The 17,266-nt window shown below is 40.8% G+C and overlaps 4 protein-coding genes across 4 annotated transcripts; 1 reads left to right on the plus strand and 3 right to left on the minus strand.

Annotated features, from left to right (window-relative positions):
- Positions 1 to 790: 790 nt before the first annotated feature.
- On the minus strand, positions 791 to 2,209 carry EAF01_011177 (uncharacterized protein). Its single transcript, XM_038919434.1, has 2 exons — positions 1,408 to 2,209; positions 791 to 1,354 (listed from the first exon to the last, which is right to left on the minus strand). The coding sequence occupies exons 1-2, from the start codon at positions 1,643 to 1,645 to the stop codon at positions 915 to 917; spliced, it is 678 nt and encodes a 225-aa protein (XP_038764948.1). The 5' UTR covers positions 1,646 to 2,209; the 3' UTR covers positions 791 to 914.
- A 7,210-nt stretch (positions 2,210 to 9,419) lies between these two features.
- Positions 9,420 to 12,021, plus strand: EAF01_011178 (uncharacterized protein; the record flags this gene model as incomplete). The annotated part of the gene is made up of 5 exons (XM_038919435.1): positions 9,420 to 9,658; positions 9,866 to 10,696; positions 10,747 to 11,178; positions 11,232 to 11,449; positions 11,546 to 12,021. 5 exons carry the CDS (start codon positions 9,420 to 9,422, stop codon positions 12,019 to 12,021), a joined length of 2,196 nt encoding a protein of 731 aa, XP_038764949.1.
- A 1,247-nt stretch (positions 12,022 to 13,268) lies between these two features.
- Positions 13,269 to 14,060, minus strand: EAF01_011179 (uncharacterized protein; the record flags this gene model as incomplete). The annotated part of the gene is made up of 3 exons (XM_038919436.1): positions 13,269 to 13,457; positions 13,514 to 13,625; positions 13,717 to 14,060. 3 exons carry the CDS (start codon positions 14,058 to 14,060, stop codon positions 13,455 to 13,457), a joined length of 459 nt encoding a protein of 152 aa, XP_038764950.1. The 3' UTR covers positions 13,269 to 13,454.
- Positions 14,061 to 14,684: 624 nt separating this feature from the next.
- EAF01_011180 (uncharacterized protein) lies at positions 14,685 to 17,057 on the minus strand (the record flags this gene model as incomplete). Its single annotated transcript, XM_038919437.1, has 7 exons — positions 16,782 to 17,057; positions 16,642 to 16,711; positions 16,547 to 16,587; positions 16,396 to 16,486; positions 16,254 to 16,333; positions 16,077 to 16,206; positions 14,685 to 16,027 (listed from the first exon to the last, which is right to left on the minus strand). Exons 1-7 carry the CDS (start codon positions 16,914 to 16,916, stop codon positions 14,685 to 14,687), a joined length of 1,890 nt encoding a protein of 629 aa, XP_038764951.1. The 5' UTR covers positions 16,917 to 17,057.
- Between the last annotated feature and the right edge of the window lie 209 nt (positions 17,058 to 17,266).

Genomic DNA, 17,266 nt, shown 5'->3' on the forward strand with positions numbered 1-17,266 from the left:
AATAATGAGTGGACTGGTGATAAAACGTGAATGTATTGAAATATTGTAATAACAGGAAATGCCTGGTGAGGAGAGTAGCACGCAATTCTTCGAGTAACGAGGAAATGTAACGACGGGACGCGTTGAGTGCGAAAGAATAGCACTTCAACACCTTCGACCATAATAATTGTCAAGCAAACCATCTCTTGAACCAATTAATAGCCTGAGTCTCTGCCTTGTTTGCACACTCCAATTCATCCTTATCGTCAGGATGTGTTCTAGTAGCAAATCCATGCTTTGCACCTTGAAAAACACTGACTTCAGAATTTCTCTTGTGCTTCATCTGAAGCGTTTCCTGCATTTGATCAATTTGAGGAGCTTTCATAGCTGAGTCTTTATCTCCGATAGGCTGCGCACAAATTATCTATACCCGTGGATTATCCACGGATAATCTGCTCTGCGGATTATTTATGAAGGTTTTAAAATTACCCACTTTATATAGATAATCTGTAGATTATCTACAAATAATTTATTTACTTATAAATAAATGGATTATCCATAAATATATGGGTTATCTATAAATAATTTGCAAATTATCTATAAATAATCTATGGATATAGATTCTCCAAAAAAAGTGAAGAATCTCCGCTTTTTTCACTTAAAATATAAAGCTATTCCTAGATTATTTTCTAGTTCAAAAGTGATTCAAGCTTAGATTTATACTAATTTTTATATTAATTATAAAATTATATCAATATTATGAAAGATTATGAATAGTTAGTTATACAATATATGGGTAGGTGGATATCCGCAGGTAATTTGTATTCGCCCTACGGATTACCTGTTCAGATTCTGAATTATCCGCTTTGTAGACAAATTATTCACGGATTATCTGTTGAGGCTATTATCCGCCCCGCGGGTACCCGTTGCGCAGTCTAATCTCCGATTACTATACTGAGTGGGATTTTGACTGCTTCGATATCGTTTGGGACCTCAATATAAGAAGGATGGGCAGTAAATGCACAATCGATCAATTGTTCAGGAGTAGTAGATTTGGCTTGCGATTGATGTCGTTGAACGCGCGAAGACAAATCGTCTTGTGTAAGAAGTACAGTATGTTTTCCACCCCAACAGAAACCCGCAACACCTATCTTGAGATCGTTCGTTGGAAAGGGAGGTTCGGATGATCCAAGAGCTTGAAAGAAGAAAACGACTTTAGGATGGGTGATGGGAATTTTGGTCTTTGTTTTCCAGGGAATTGCGATAGTCATAGCTTGAAAAACATATATAGGTTTGAAGAAAATTGTCGTAGACCAAGACGCGGGTTCCATAATTTTATCAAATAGAGAGATGGCGCGAGGATTCATTGCATTGCCTATGAAGAAATTAGATTGCCTTCAAAGGTAGATGAAGCTGGAGACAACGAACCATCCATAAAGTCGGGACAATAAACCAAGACTTCTCCTCCTTTGGCATAACGATCTGCCGTTACTCTATTGTTCACAAAATTCCAGCCAAAAGCATCAGTAATGATAACGACTATACCCTTTGGCTCATTCCCATTTTCTGGTTTTGCGACATTAGTTGGAAGACCGTGAATTATGATTTCTTTGCCAGTTGCGATTGTTGTGCTTAACCCCCCTCGAAAGCAATCTGGGCACGACATCTTTGAAAAGTTTGAAATTGATTGATGCGAACTTTAAAGAGATTCGTATAGGATTGAGTTGAAATTAAAGATACCTTTTTGGATGGACTTACTGAAGACATATAAATACCTGGTAGTTGAGCATGTACTGATGGAAGGATGATAGGTTCCTCATCATAAACTACACCTTGGAGGTTTACCTCTAACCATCCTTACAATGTAGTCAATCGGTGCCAGCTTACATTGAACTCGAGACGCCACGGTGTGACTCGAACCTCATGAGGTTCGATTGCATCAAAAATAACATCCAGAAAAGAAGTAAAGTGAGAGAGAGCATCGGTGAAACCAATCTGGATGTGAATGTCCAACCACACCGTAGATGAAGGAGTAGAAATTGGTCAAGCATGGAGAGAGGTCTCTAAGTCTTGTCGTTCAAAAACTTGTCAGTGCGAGCAGTAGTGTTGTGTATGGAAAAGGTCGCTGAACGAGAATGTTCTCTTGATTGCAACAATTGAACACCTGGAAATGATTTCATTTGGTACAATGGGCCATTGATGTCCTTCATGAGGAAAGCTGGAACATGTCGTTCTTTGTGGGAGTATTCAAACATGATATCAAAATAACAATTAAGCTACGGAGTTACCGAGGCCTATTTGAACAATATTGACAATACACTAAAAATAGAATTCTGCCTGAGCTAAAAGCATATTTAGGATTTTATAATATAGTTTTAATAAAAACTTATTGATTTAAGCCTTTTGAATTTATTATATATTCGAATTTTCATGAAAAAGTAGTATTTGTTGGAAGTTGTGGCACGTGCTCTAAGCTACTGTGCATATATCACTTCCACTTCGTAGTTAGATTTTACCTTAGTACAATTAATCTACATAGTCAATAATACATGCATTCCACTGGCCTGCTCCTTTATTGTGAACAGGTTATGAGCCCGGTAGCTCTGCAGTAAGACTAAGGCCGAAAGCTCTTTGAATAGCTTACGTTGCCAAAGGAGAGGTTGACGACGAGAAGCTCCTACGCAACGCGACGTCAACATACGAGGTGCGCACAGCAAACAGATTGCTGAGCAGCGACAGCGAAGTAACCACTTACATCGCGCCTTTTCCTCAAGTAAGAAAACTACGAGTTATTACTGAAAAGACCATTCATTCCAGCTTAACGCTGAAGAGCATCACCTGCTACATAGTGTTCGATATCACTTCAAAAATCATTATCTACAAATCAAAATTCACTATTCTTAATTACCCCGCCTTGAAGAGAATTTCTCCCTTCAAACACTAGTACATCCCAATCGGGACAGCGCAGTCTTAAACAGTTCCTCTTCCACTCTTTCATTCCACCATCAATCACGCCTAGGTCATCGACGCAAGCTTTCTACTTGCAGAACCTTCAAAATGAACGAAGACACTGGATCCAAGGATTACTCCAAGCGCATCCCTCCTCTCACTCAAGAGAATCACGAACGCTGGACTCGTCAAATAAGAATTCAACTTCGAGGAAAAGGTTGGTTCTATACATGCGAAAAGACATTGCATGAATATGCACGGATTGCAGCAGCCGACAACTTAATCCAGGATTTCGAAGAACTTCAAGTCTCCAGCGGCAGCGGCAGTACCACTACAAAGATTCGACTCAATATCGACAAAAAGGCCACCTTTCTTAAGGACAACGCTAGTGCATTATCTTACATCTGTCGCTCATTATCTGACGATGATGAGGCTTTAGTGGACGAATATGATACAGCAAAGAAACTTTGGGATTATCTAGCCGTCAAATACTCCAGAATCGATGATATCGCAGCAGACGAGTACCTCCTCAAGATCAAGACCTTCTCTTTCGACGATACCCCTGATATGACTATTATAGGTGCATGGGATAAGCTCAAGGATCTTCGACGAAAGCTCTTATCTGCGGATGCTTCAGCCGGTGCTTTGTGTACAGATAAATCACTCTTTCAAAGCCTGACCTTGTCTCTCCCTGATGAGTACAAAGTCATCATTGATATGATCCGTGTCGTCAGTTCTACTCTAAGCATTGACGATAAGATCAAGCATCTACAGGTCAAAGAGGCAGAGATCCAGACCTCTGGAGACTCGGCACACCTTGCAAAAGGAAAGAAATATGTCCCACCTCATCGCCAGCGTAAGGCTAGCACAAGCTCGGAGACCGACACATCCATCATCACTTGCGAACTCTGCGACAAACCTGGCCACTCAGTCCTAAAATGCTTCCAGCTCCGTCGCGCCAAGCGTCTCTTGAAATCCGATTCAAAGCACAAACAGAAGAGAAGACAATCCACCTCTCCAGTGCGAAAAGACAAAAAACGCAGGGAGCACAAGGCTCATATCGCCGAATCAAGCTCCGATGCTACTGAAAGTGTCGTCGATAGTGAGTCTGATTCTGAGCATTGTCATCTCACCAAAGAAAGTATTAGTAAGGCATCCCCATCGCAATGGTACGCTGATACCGGCGCCACTTCACACATGTCTGACCAACGTTCTCTATTCAGAAGTCTAATTCGTACTCCGCGACGAAGGATAACGGTTGGTGGGGGAGCTATGTACTCGGATGAGCGAGGAACAGTGGACATGGTGTGCAAGGATGGAACAAGGACATCATTAGCTGGTGTGCTATATGTACCTGGATTGGGGGTCAACCTGCTCTCAGCCAAGAGAATTTGTGAGGCAGGACTCAAGGGTACATTCAGTCTCAAGAAGATGTATTTCACACCAGAAAACGATAAGAATAATAAGATCATCAAAGCAACAATGAAAGATGGGATGTATATCATCTCGCATGTGAAACCAGGATACGAAGATTCTGCATTCTTTGCGCTCTCTGCAGAGATCATTGATGGTACAAAAGGGGAAGTCGAAGAATTAACCATGACGGAGAAGGAAAGATACCTTATCTGGCATAGACGCTTCAATCATCTCGGCCCTGACAAAATCAGGAATCTGCACAAAGTCACTACACTCCAGAGACCGATCAAGGTCCCTTCAACTCTTGATGTCTGTGAAGTGTGCGCTCTCACAAAGATGACTAACAGAATCCCAAGTCAACTAAGTGCACGAAAATCCAAAAGGCTAGAATTGATCCATTTCGATGTTGCTGGCCCTTTCCCAAGGACCATTCGAGGGCACAGATACTTTCTCCTTATTATCGATAGCGCCACAAGGGTAAATTGGGTCATCCTATTGAAACAGAAGAGCGATGCAATACCCTTACTGAAAGCCTGGAAGCAAGAAATTGAACTTGCTACAGGAGTAGCTGTAATTGCTGCCAGAACCGACAATGCACCAGAGCTTCTTCAAGCCGTCCGGGAATGGAAGACTGGTGTGCGATCAGAGGTTACAGTGGTTGTATCGTCTCACCAAAATGGTCCAGCTGAACGCAATATACGCACCGCAGAAACCGACATGAGAGCAATGTTGAAAGAAGCTCATTTACCATTAGAATTTTGGGACGAAGCTGTCGAGCACGACGTATACATTCGAAACCGCACTAGTATTGGCCCAGATGCAAATGGAATCGATCGAAGCCCACTCGAAGCATTTACAGGCACATTACCAGATATCGATACATGCAAGGTCTGGGGGAGTCGATGTTACGCCTATATCAACCCCAAAACCATCCCAAAAGGACAAAGGCATGATAAACTTCGCGACACAGCAAGGGTTGGGATATTCCTGGGATACTCAAAAGACACCACCAAGCATATAAAGGTTTATTCACCAGAGCTAGGTTATACTTACCGCTCTTATCGTGTTACAATCGACGAAAGCTACAAAGGAGGGGATCTGGATCTCAAACTCAGAAACTGTGTAGCTGGATCACAAGGTACCAAGAATATAGAACCTGATCGCAGGCCTCGCGGCAGACCTAAGAATGTCCCTGAATCATCGTCTATTCCAGTCGATCCACCAATATCACCAAATGAAATAATCACAGACTCGATAGAGGTGCGCTTGCCAATACCAAAACGAACAAAGACTGAAATACCACGCTTTGATGAAGATGAATATGGAAATATCCGACAAGTGGCTGATGATTTAACAAGACCGGCAGGGGAAAACAACAAAGAAAGTGATGTTACTTTACCTGATATAACTTCACCACCTGATCATACACCACCGAAGTCAAGGGCACCTGAGGATATAACTTTACCACTTGATCATACACCATCGAATTCGAGTACATTACCTGAGAGTGTATTACCTGATATTGCACTACCTAATGAAACTTTACCACCTACTGCATCTACATCTGCATCTACTTCCACACCACCTTTGAGATACAATCTTAGGAAGAGAAAGAGAAGCGATGACGACGATATAGAAGAACAGAGAGACTCCAAAATCATTCGGGCCTTACTTGCTTCCTTAAATAAGCCAGGATCAGAATCAATTGAGCACGCCATGATTGCCATTCCAAATATTCATCAATTCGAACAGGAGACGAATAATGAAATTGCTTCGAAGATCTTGACTATTTTAGCAGATGCACCAGCAGAAGCTGAGACCGCTCTACCAGCAACGGAAATACTCGGGATCAAGATACCGAATACATATAAAGAAGCAATGGCAGACAAAAAGCACGCGAAAGACTGGCAAGCTGCAATTCAAGAAGAAGTAGACTCATTGGTCAAGAATGGCACTTGGGAAGAGTTCATTTTACCACAAGGGAGCAATCTAGTTTCAACGAAATGGGTATTTGTTGTTAAGACGAAGGATAATAAGGTAGAGCGATTCAAGGCCAGATTAGTGGCTAGAGGGTTCAGCCAAGTTTTAGGTAAAGATTACAACGAAACCTTCGCCCCCATTGTTCGACTCGATACTCTTCGCCTTTTCCTTGCAATTGTTGCAAGAGAGGACCTCGAGTGTTCCCATTTCGATATCAAAAATGCGTTCACCGAATCACACTTGAAAGAAGAAATCTATTTAGCACCCCCTCAAGGTGTTCATGTTCGTCGCGGCCGCGTTCTACATGCACTTCGGAGTCTTTATGGGCTAAAGCAAGCTGGTAGAGATTGGAGCCTTCTTCTGAAAGGAGAGTTAACCAAGATGGGTTTCGTACAAAGCCTTGCGGATCCGTGTTTATACACCAATCACCCGCGCCAGCTAATTCTCCTAGTGTATGTAGATGATATTGTTACTGCTGCTGCACAAAAACGAGATATTCAATGGTTTTATCACAACCTTTCTGCTCGATTCAACACCAAAGACCTGGGGGAGATTAGTAAGATCTTAGGAGTGCGCATCATTCGTAACAGATCAGAGAGAGTGTTAACTATGGATCAAGAAGAGTATCTGGATGCAATGCTTACCCGATTCGGGATCTCCCATGGTCAACACACTCCAAGGAAGATACCAATCTCGGATTACAACCAACTACGACCAACGCTCCCAGACGACGAGCTCACTGATGTAAACGAATACCAGCAAGCAATCGGCAGTACGATCCACCCTATGGTTTACACTAGACCGGACATCGCATTCGGTCTCGGGAGATTAGCACAAGCTATGTCTAACCCTGCCAAACATCACAGCGTTGCACTCAAAAACCTTATGAGATATTTGAGGTCAACTATTAAACAGAAACTACGTTTTGGGCCTGGGGGAGTTCAATCAGATATTTGCAAAGAATATGACCTCCTACAACGCACCATCAAAGTATACACCGACGCAGACTGGGCAAGCGATAGAACCGATCGAAAAAGCATCTCTGGTGGGGTAGTAATGTTCTATGGTGGACCAATCTCATGGGCAAGCAAGAAGCAGACATCTGTAGCTACATCTAGTACAGAAGCTGAGTACATTTCCATGGCGATGTTCACCAAACAAGGGCAATGGGTAGCCCAACTCTTGAGGGACTTAGAGCGACCACAGTATATCGGGAGCAACAGCGGAGTTCAAATGCTCGGAGACAACCAAGGAGCGCTAGCGTTAACCAAGAACCCACATCTACACGAGCGATCAAAGCATATTGACATATGTCACCACTTCATTCGAGATCTCACAGAAAAACATCTAGTCAATACCAGCTATGTCAATACAAGTGATATGGCTGCAGATGGATTAACAAAACCATGCGCAAGGGTGATATTTGAGAGATTCAAGAACATGCTGGGGTTTCAAAGAGAGTAAGCTCTTTGGGAGAGTATTGGAAGTTGTGGTATGTGCTCCAAAATCGACTAAATCGACCAAATTGACCAAATCGACCAAAATCACTGAATCCACCCATTTCACCTATTTCATCAGATTCATTGGATTCATCTTACGTCGAATTTATCAAAAAAAAAAAAAAAAAAAAAAAAAAAAAAAATTAATGATTTCAAGAAAATCACGTGGAATAACAGATAAGCTTAAGGTCTGTTCGCATACGATCGGATTTTGATGGTCTACCATATTAAAACAGTAACCCTACGATCAAGGAATAACGAATTTCGAAGCAATCAGTTATTGGGCGTATAAAAGGAATTTTAAAGAAACTAACTACTGAAGCTGAGAGAGTAAGCTCTCTGGGGGAGTGTTGGAAGTTGTGGCACGTGCTCTAAGCTACTGTGCATATATCACTTCCACTTCGTAGTTAGATTTTACCTTAGTACAATTAATCTACATAGTCAATAATACATGCATTCCACTGGCCTGCTCCTTTATTGTGAACAGTATTTTGAGTTATAAAGTTATACTTTTAATTGAATGAATTTTATTGATTTTATTTTTAAGATTTTAATCCTAATTATTTTAACAAAATTAATCATTGAAATTGAAATAATTGAGAAAATTCAAAAAGGGGAGATTTAAAAAAAATTATTTCTTATTTTATTTGTTAAGCAAATACGATTTTATTTAATTAAATTAATTTTAATTAATAATATTACTCTAAATTAAGTAGTTCCTTGATTTATTAATTATTCGATTTTTAAAATAAAATATAATTTTAAATAAATGTATGAAATTCAGAAAAGGGTGATATCATTATCAATTGAAATTTTAAGAATTACTTAATATGAATTTTAAAAAGTTCAAATGGAAATTAAATTTATTATTAAATTTATTAAAATTTAAATCACTTTAATTATTAGAATTGCTTATCTTATTACTTACCTCCTTATAATTTTAATATTATTATATTCAACATTAAGTCTAATTTTTATTAGAAAATCTTAAGATATATATCATTCGATTTCTAAAAATTCAATTAATAATAGAATAGATTTAATTTTCATTTTATAAATGAGTTTAAAGTTATATATTAATTTTAAATAATATAGAATTATATAAAAACTATATTATATAAACATTTTCTTTGAGATTTTTATAAGTATGTTATACAAATTACAGAATTCTATTTTTAGTATATTGATAATATCGTTCAAATAGGCCTCGATAGAAGTAGAGAAAGTATTACTACATAGTAAAGACTGGTCCCGTGTAGCTCTAACCTAGAATCGTAAAATCATGTGACTGAGACCACGACCATCATAACAAGAAACCAGGAGATGCTCACCGATTACCTGGTTCCACTTTCTACGGAGTAAAGGAAGAATATCAAAAATTCGATATCTCTTAATTTCTCACAATATACATCTTGTATATCAAGAATATCATTGATATATAGGGCTGTTATCAGCACATTCTCACCTCCCCTTCACCAATTATTACGTGTGATCCTCGTCTTGGCACATCATTATCCCATCGACTTTGCTTCTTACCTGCCTCTTACCTCCCCACTCTTACTTCCTCCCCCGAATCCCATTTCTCCATCTTCGTCCATGGATATCCCTCACCCCGAAGATGTGCCCGAAGTGTCTCAGAATCAGGACCAACTGCAAACACAACAACCTGCCCGTAAACGTCGGAGAACTCAATTAGCTTGCAATTCTTGTCGTCAAAGAAAGACGGCTTGCAACGGTGATCGGCCTTCATGCTCATCATGTATAAGAAGAGGTGTTCAAGACAGTTGCTCTTATGAAGAGGCAACGGTAGGCTCCAAAGCTTCTATCAACACTGGGTAGGTTTTTCTTAAATGTCCCCGGCTGCACTGGATTTCACCCAACAACCAAGGCGTTACTTTTTGACCGGTAATTCCGTGAAGCATAATGTACGCATTAGAAATAACGGAATATTTGGGCTCTTTGATGCAACTAAGATATTGGATATTTCCAATTGTCCCAACATCATGAAGTCGTATCCAATCAGCTGATTTTCCGATATTCAGGAAGTCTTTAATGATCAGTAGTCCAAAACCAAATATTCACTTTCGATCAGTCAGTCAATCAACTTCATCTCCGAGTCTAGCTGCAGGGGTTGCAACTTCTCCTGGAAATGTTGGTGGTTTGGCTATGGTTTCCGATACAGAGACACAAGATTCTCTTTACGGAGGATCATCGACAATTGCATTAGTATTTCAAGTTCGACAAGCAGCATCAGATCAAGCAGTGCCGATCAATGAAACGCATAAACCATCAACTGATAACCTACCTCAACCACGTGGTGAAGTAGAAATACTTCATAAGCAAGATTTTGCAAATTTCATTTTACCTCAACGTCAACAGGCTGATGAATTCATGAAATGTTACTGGGAATTCGTTCATCCAGTATTTCCTCTTTTAGATCTCCAAGGTTTCAATGCCACTTACGAAAAATTGTGGATATCATCGCCGGGAAAAGGATTAGACGAAGATGAATTGAACGAAACAATCTTTCACGCTACACTTAATCTCGTTTTTGCTTTGGGATGTCAATATAGTAAGGACGTTCCTCCGGAACGAAAATCGAGCTACGCAGATGAATTATATCGACGATCGAGAAGGCTACTGAACTTTGAGATATTGGATGCACTACAATTATCTTTGGTTCAATTGTTTTTACTCACTGGGGTTTATTTACAGTCCACTGAACATGCAAATAGATGTTGGAATGTGGTTGGATTGGCTATTCGAACCGCACAAGGATTAGGTCTCAACACGGAAAATAACTCACATAGGACCAGTCAATTAAGCTGTGAGATTAAGCGAAGAGTATGGCATTGTTGTATATTGCTTGACCGGTCTGTAGTTCTATTTAGCTTTTACTCCCTTCGTTGCTAATTACAAAAAGATTGCTGGCCATGACATTTGGTCGACCAACTATGATTAGAACCGGATCCTACGATGTTACAGAGCCATCGATAATCGATGACCAATATCTAACAGCAGATTTTCATCAAGTTCTGGGAACTCAACCATCTGGAGTTCATTCTCGGATGAATTTATTTGTCTACTCGCTCAGATTATTCGACATTATGGATGAAATACTTTCCAATTTTTACGTATTTCAAGGTGGCAAGAGTGAAAGCCATTCTTCCAAGTCTTTCGATCCTTGGTCGGTAGGTGATCTGGCTAGTATATTGACCATCAATGCGAAGCTCGATGATTTTCGGGAGAGTGTTCCTCAAATATTCAAGGATGTTACTTCGTTTGCACTTAGGACCGACGCTTTCGCACCGGGCCAACTTCATGTTGTTTTACAGTCAAAAGTCTTGCGAAGCAGGTAATTTCGCAAAGCCTGTCGATTTTAATTCAATATCTAAAATTATCTCTCAGGTTTTTACTTGTTCGCATCTTACTCCTACGACCCATACTCTTAGCATCCGTTTTTAAGGAAAAGTCAGCCATACTCGCCAAATCCGAGCCTGGACTAACGAAAGATCTTGCCATTGGAGTTTGCACATTATGTGTGAAATCAGCTCACTTGCTTGTAGAGACTATACACGAGAATCTCAATACGGAGTATCGTAGCTCAGGATGGCACACTGTTTATTGTAAGTTTCTTGCAAAAGCCTGTTATCATCTGACAGCAGTCCATGCTCTTGGAAACCAAGGAATCTCCCTCAAATCTTATGTACTGACAATAATAGTTGCATTCGCTGCTGCAACTATCCTTCTTGCGGCACAATTATCTCCGCTGATCCAAGCCAGTTTATCCACCGAACATTACTTCGAAACGTCATGGACTTCATGTATTGAGATTCTGGAGCATTACCAAGTGCAAATACAATCAGCCAAACGAGCCATAAACATTTTAGAAAATTTGAAAGAGAAAGTTCAAGCAAGAAGATCGGCCGAAATTACGAAACCGTCAAATGGAAATTCACTTGAGTCAAATATAACTGGCAATCCAACACGTGCCGAGCTAGACTTTACTAATCCTCAATGGTCAACCCCCCCGGATTCTTCAACTATTGTGCCTGGAGTCCCCTATGGAGGCCTTGGTAATGATAATATTATCATGTTTGACACAGGTATGCAGATGGATTCGATGAATGATGCTTGGTTTACTCAACAACTTTCGGATTTGAATTGGTTGGATTATTATCAAGTATCACCACAGTGAAGGGAAAATGCATTTGTGTTCTGCAACATCAAAATACTTCTCCACAGAGAGTCTTAAGATTTTTGCTTCGCTTAAGAGCCATCAACTTTTACCAATCCTGCTCAAAGCGGTCCTGAGCAATGCTGTGTCACTCTTAAAACCATCGCAGGCTTCTTCTAAAATTCATATATGCCACCAGAAATCTAAAATTAGCATAATTTGCATGATTTACCAATCCTTTTCTTATTTAGATCTCCCATCAACATTGAAGGGGCTGCACCATAGAATGATTTTGATGTACATACCACTCGCTGTCTTTGTTTGTTTCTACGCCGGTTTCTTCTTATTTTCACATACCATATTTATCCAATCAACTAATCAATCAATCTCTACGTTTTCAAAACCTTTGTTGCAAATACGTTACGGGTTTTTGAGTCTGGTGATGGCTCACTTTATCACTTCTGAGTGCGATGAACAATTATACAGCGTAGGTATCCGGAAGCTGCATTTCATATCTTTAGTATGAATTTTCTCCGCTAACCTATTCCCTGAGTATACGCATGTTCTAACCGCTAGAACTCGATAAAGTTCTAATCACCGAATAACCCACGTCGATGAGAATCTTTGCAATTCAAACTAGTCCTCAACGCAAAGATAATAATGAATAGACCAAAAGGATTAGTGAATTACAGGGGCACAAGCAAGTCTGACAGTATATTTCGAGCTTTTCAGAATACTTGAGTGAAACTAGCTTCGTATGGGATATAGAGAGAGTGGTCTACACGTCATCGTCGGTCTCACCTGGTATGCCTATTTACGGGATACCTAGCCCACTTTCGAACGGTTGAAATCTCAAATAACGCAAACATCTACGTCACTCTGAGCTCTCAAACGGCAAGCTCTAGATTCAAAAATGATTTGGAGTTAATAACTGACAAGCGCTTACGTGTCGAAAAGACACTGGTTCGCATGTGTTTTATCTATTAACTCCTTCAATGCGAGTGCCACAGACAACTAGCGGCCCAAAAAGGAAACGAGCTCCGCTGCACTACTCAAGGATGACTAACTCGAAAGAACATAAGAACCATGCCATGAGCACGAGACTTGCAAGTGGAGAGGAGCTTGAAATATTTGCAAATTTGAAGAATTTGGTCGAGAGATTCTCACAGTGCCTGAAATGGCGTAGGAAGCCGTTAGCAAACCACGGCAGTAATGCAGGAAAGGTATCCAGAACATCATTGCTCTAACCATGTTGGCTTGAACTTTCTTATTTTGTTTAGGCTGAAGCAAACCCTATTATCTTACATTGATTGACCATTTGTCATTCTGTTCATTTCCATTCGTGGCTCCGTGCCTTGAGTCGATGTAACCCGAAGAATCATTGAATTAGCAAACTTTTGTCTTCCCAGCCCGAAAATCCAACCGTTTATCAGTAGCAATTCCTTCGCATATCTTTACTACCAAATGTTAGCTATTCCCCCACTGAATTCGAACAAGCGAGATAGATACTTACTTCCCTACGCTCAAGCCCTCCCTGAATCTGCCCATGACCTTCCAAGATTTTTCCCTTGTCTGCGAAGGTCATGTCCATCCCAAAAGTTTTATTCAACTCCTCTTCCGATGCTCTCGCGAGTCATCTATTTCGTGTAATAAATGAGCCAACTGCCCTTGAGCCGCTATTTCAGTCTACTTATATCTGCAAAAAGACCTACCAACTTCTCTATAAACATAACAGCATCACGATGAGCAGTCTCAATCGCTTCCTTAATTCTTCTAGCTTCTTTCGATTTTCTCTCTCTGATTGCCTTGAATAGCTCGAGCTCCTTGGCTTTCTTAGCCGCTTTGGCAATCCTATCAGCTTCCCATTCTTCGGTGCTGGGAATTCCGAGATTCTTTTCTGCTTTTACACCTGCTTCATAACCTTTGCGGTACTCTTCCGAGTACAGGAATTTCAACAGTGTCTCTACTCTGCTCTCGCGATACGCTTGTTTGCCTGCTTCTTTACCTTGATCGAAGTTTCTGAGAACTTTGAGTGTGGGTTTGCGTGGGGGTGAATACATTTTATTGAGGAGGTAGAGCTGGCGAGGTTAATTGTAATCTGGTGCGACTGTTGCTCCGGGAAGGGTTGCTTCTCTACTGAAATCAAATGAGAGGAACGTTGACAAGGTTGAGTGTGATGATATCGTTCGATCGCAAATGGAGCGAAAATTTGCAGATCCTTTGAAGCGAAAGATAATCTCAGATTGCGAAAGCGGATGAGTGAATACCTCGTGGTACCTATAGAAAGAAGGTATTTCTGAATCCCAACTACGGTGTTTGAAATTCACTATAGCATGATCCACCCGCCTCAGAATGCGGATAAAGGCAGAAAAGCAAGCCTCGTGCCGAAATCGGTGCTTGAACAAGTAGCCGGCGGGCTACCTGGAATCCATTGATCGCGTTAGTTCAGTGGATTGATGCTAATGAATGATTGGTCCAAATAATTGCTCAACTATAACTCAAGTGCTTGTACGCGCCACTTTACAAATTGCCCCCAAATTCGACTCTCGTCTAAAATATGAGCACATAAAATACTAGAGTTAACAAAAAGACCCTTATAAGGCAGTATTCTATCAGCCCCTGTTGATCGTTGACACATGCTAGTGAGATATATCACAATTTATAGTACACTACACCTCTCTGACTCAAAGCTGATTCAATAACTTCCCAACAAAGTTCTTCAAATCCTCAGCCCTGATATCCTCCTTAACATCCAACCGTCTACACTGGACCTCACATAGACCTTCTTTCCACTTCCTACCCAGCAAAACGACGATCGGATAACCGATCAAATCGGCATCCTTCATTTTCCAGCCAATCGATACCTCTCGGTCATCAACTACTGGATCCATTGCAGCAGCGGAAAGAGTATCAGATATCCGCAATGCATCTTCATTCAATCCCTTTCCTGGGACCACAACGATTTCGAAAGGAGCCATAACTCTTGGCCAATTTAGCCCCTTTTCGTCAGCTAGAGTTTCCGCAACTGCTCCAATCATTCTCGTCACACCAATACCATGGCATCCCATTTCCATAAGAACCCGTATCTGATCACTAGCTCCTCGCTGAGGTTCATTCTCTTCAGCTTTGAGATTTTCCCCCACAAGTCCAGAAGGTACAGTGACAGTGGCTTCCATCGGCTTACTGTATCGCGTGCCTAAGTGGAAAGTATGACCAAGTTCAATGGCCTTTTCTACTTTCAACGTCGATTCTTGACATTTGGGACAAACGTCGCCTTCCGTAATACGCTTCAAATTTAGCGGTTCCCCCGTAGATGGATCCTGGGAGAAAGACGAATACTCATACTTATTCAAAGACGAATCAAAGGGCCCCTCTCGCTTCCTTGAAATTGCCTCTGAAAACTCAAGAGGAACTCGTCGGTCAATTAGATTAATTACACGAGTAATATGGATTTTTTCTGCTTTATTAAGACATGTGTTCGTGAGCATGAAATCCTCATCGATAAGTCGCGATAATTCCACATGTCCTAATTTTCTCGAGGGGTCATAGTCCGGTAAAAGTCTTTTAATCAAATTTGTGTTCAAGTCATACTCCTCTCCATTTTCAGAATAAAACCAAGTGACAAAAAGGGTAGATCCATCACGAGAGAACCCACCAACCTTCTTCAATTTTCGAAACTCGTGCTGCGAACTCTTGGTCTCATTCAATTTTGGCAATCCGCTTGCTGCTAACTCCTCATTTGCCACATAATTGCATTTACTGCAACTGATGATATGGTCTTCTCCGATTTTAGTTGGAAAGTGAAACTCATGACTGAGGTCACCACCTATGTCTCCTGAATCGGCTTCGGCTACAAGATATGGAATTTTGAGTTCATCAAAAAGATTATGATATACTTTGCGAACATCTTCGTAAGTTGACAGAGCGGAAGTATTATTGTAATCAAACGTATAGAGATCTTTCATGACGAATTCTCGAGAACGAAGAAGTCCTTGCCTCGGTCGTAACTCATCACGATATTTTCGAGCTAAATGTGGATGAGCAAGGAACAGAAAAGATGGAAGATTTGAACAAACTAATTTGGTACAAACGAACAGGAAGTTCTTTGTATGATTGGACCGAGTTTGAAACCAATTCCGTGATTTCTTCCTCATGTGTAGGAGCAAGAAGATACCTCGCCTCCTTTCGGTCTTCTAATCGGAAGAGCTGATAGTGTTACGATCATGGCAATAGAATCATTCGATGGAAAATACCTCAGAACCAGAATTCAATCGGCCACTTTTAGCCCAGAGCTCTTCAGATGACAGAGACGACAGAGCAAGTTTTGATGCGCCTTTCAGAAGACATTAATATCAGCGTGAATGGAAATTTTTTGGGGGGAACGGGATTGCTGACCTAACGTTGACATGTGCTTATCAATGAGTGCTTCTAATTTGTCCTGTACTCTTCTTCCCAGTGGTAACATATGAAAGATACCTGTATGAGCCTAGCCATGCTGTGTGAGAGCATGCCCTTATGAGTGAAAAGGAATGACTTGACAACGTACCTGACGTAGAAACCCTCCTCGAATAAGTTTTGCATGAGAATCTATCCCAATTTAGTTTCCCCGAGTTCGATGGAAATATCTAGTTTGAATTTTACCTTCGTCTGCGCTTGCAGCTATACCACCAGTAGGTATCCAGAACTTGGATAATCTTGGCCTATCATCATTCTAACATACCAATTAATCAATGATGTACCCACGTGATTAAAGGATATTTCCATGATGACTCTGAACATACAATTGTAGAAATTTTTGATTGCGTTTGAGAATATGAAAGCTTGAAAGATTGTGATAAAAGCGCTGTACGCCGACACAAGCCCCAGGTGTTCGTTGTGAATCCTCCAAACCGCGAAATACCTCGTAGGGACTGCATCTTGAAGTACTTCCCAGTCCTACGTCCTACGTTCAGAACGAGTTCGAACGAACTGTTGGGATGTGAAGAAGGCCGAAACACTATATTTTCATTCCTATCATATATATATCTTTCGAGTTGCGTTTTTGTTCACATTGACCATCAAATTACCAAGCCAATGAAAAGCTCCAACTCACAGCTTTCCTGTGATCGGAAAATCTTTGTCCCTTCAGTCGAGCGGCAGAATGAAAGGCGGTGAAACAAACTTTTTTTTCGAAGCAAGAACTTCCAAGGGCGTCGCAACTTTGATCAAAAATAATTTAAACACCCCTCGATTCTTTAACCACCATCATTCCAATTGAATTACTTTG

Source organism: Botrytis porri (genome assembly GCF_014898465.1).
Source record: "Botrytis porri strain MUCL 3234 chromosome Unknown BPOR_020, whole genome shotgun sequence".
Classification (NCBI taxonomy): Eukaryota; Fungi; Ascomycota; class Leotiomycetes; order Helotiales; family Sclerotiniaceae; genus Botrytis; species Botrytis porri.

Bases quoted from the DNA above. Each gene is read 5' to 3' on its own strand.
- EAF01_011177 (XM_038919434.1), bottom strand. From the start codon at position 1,645: ATGTCGTGCCCAGATTGCTTTCGAGGGGGGTTAAGCACAACAATCGCA. The intron at 1,355-1,407 runs GTTCGTTGTCTC...ATTTCTTCATAG, and splicing joins TTGTCCCGACTTTATGGATG to GCAATGCAATGAATCCTCGC.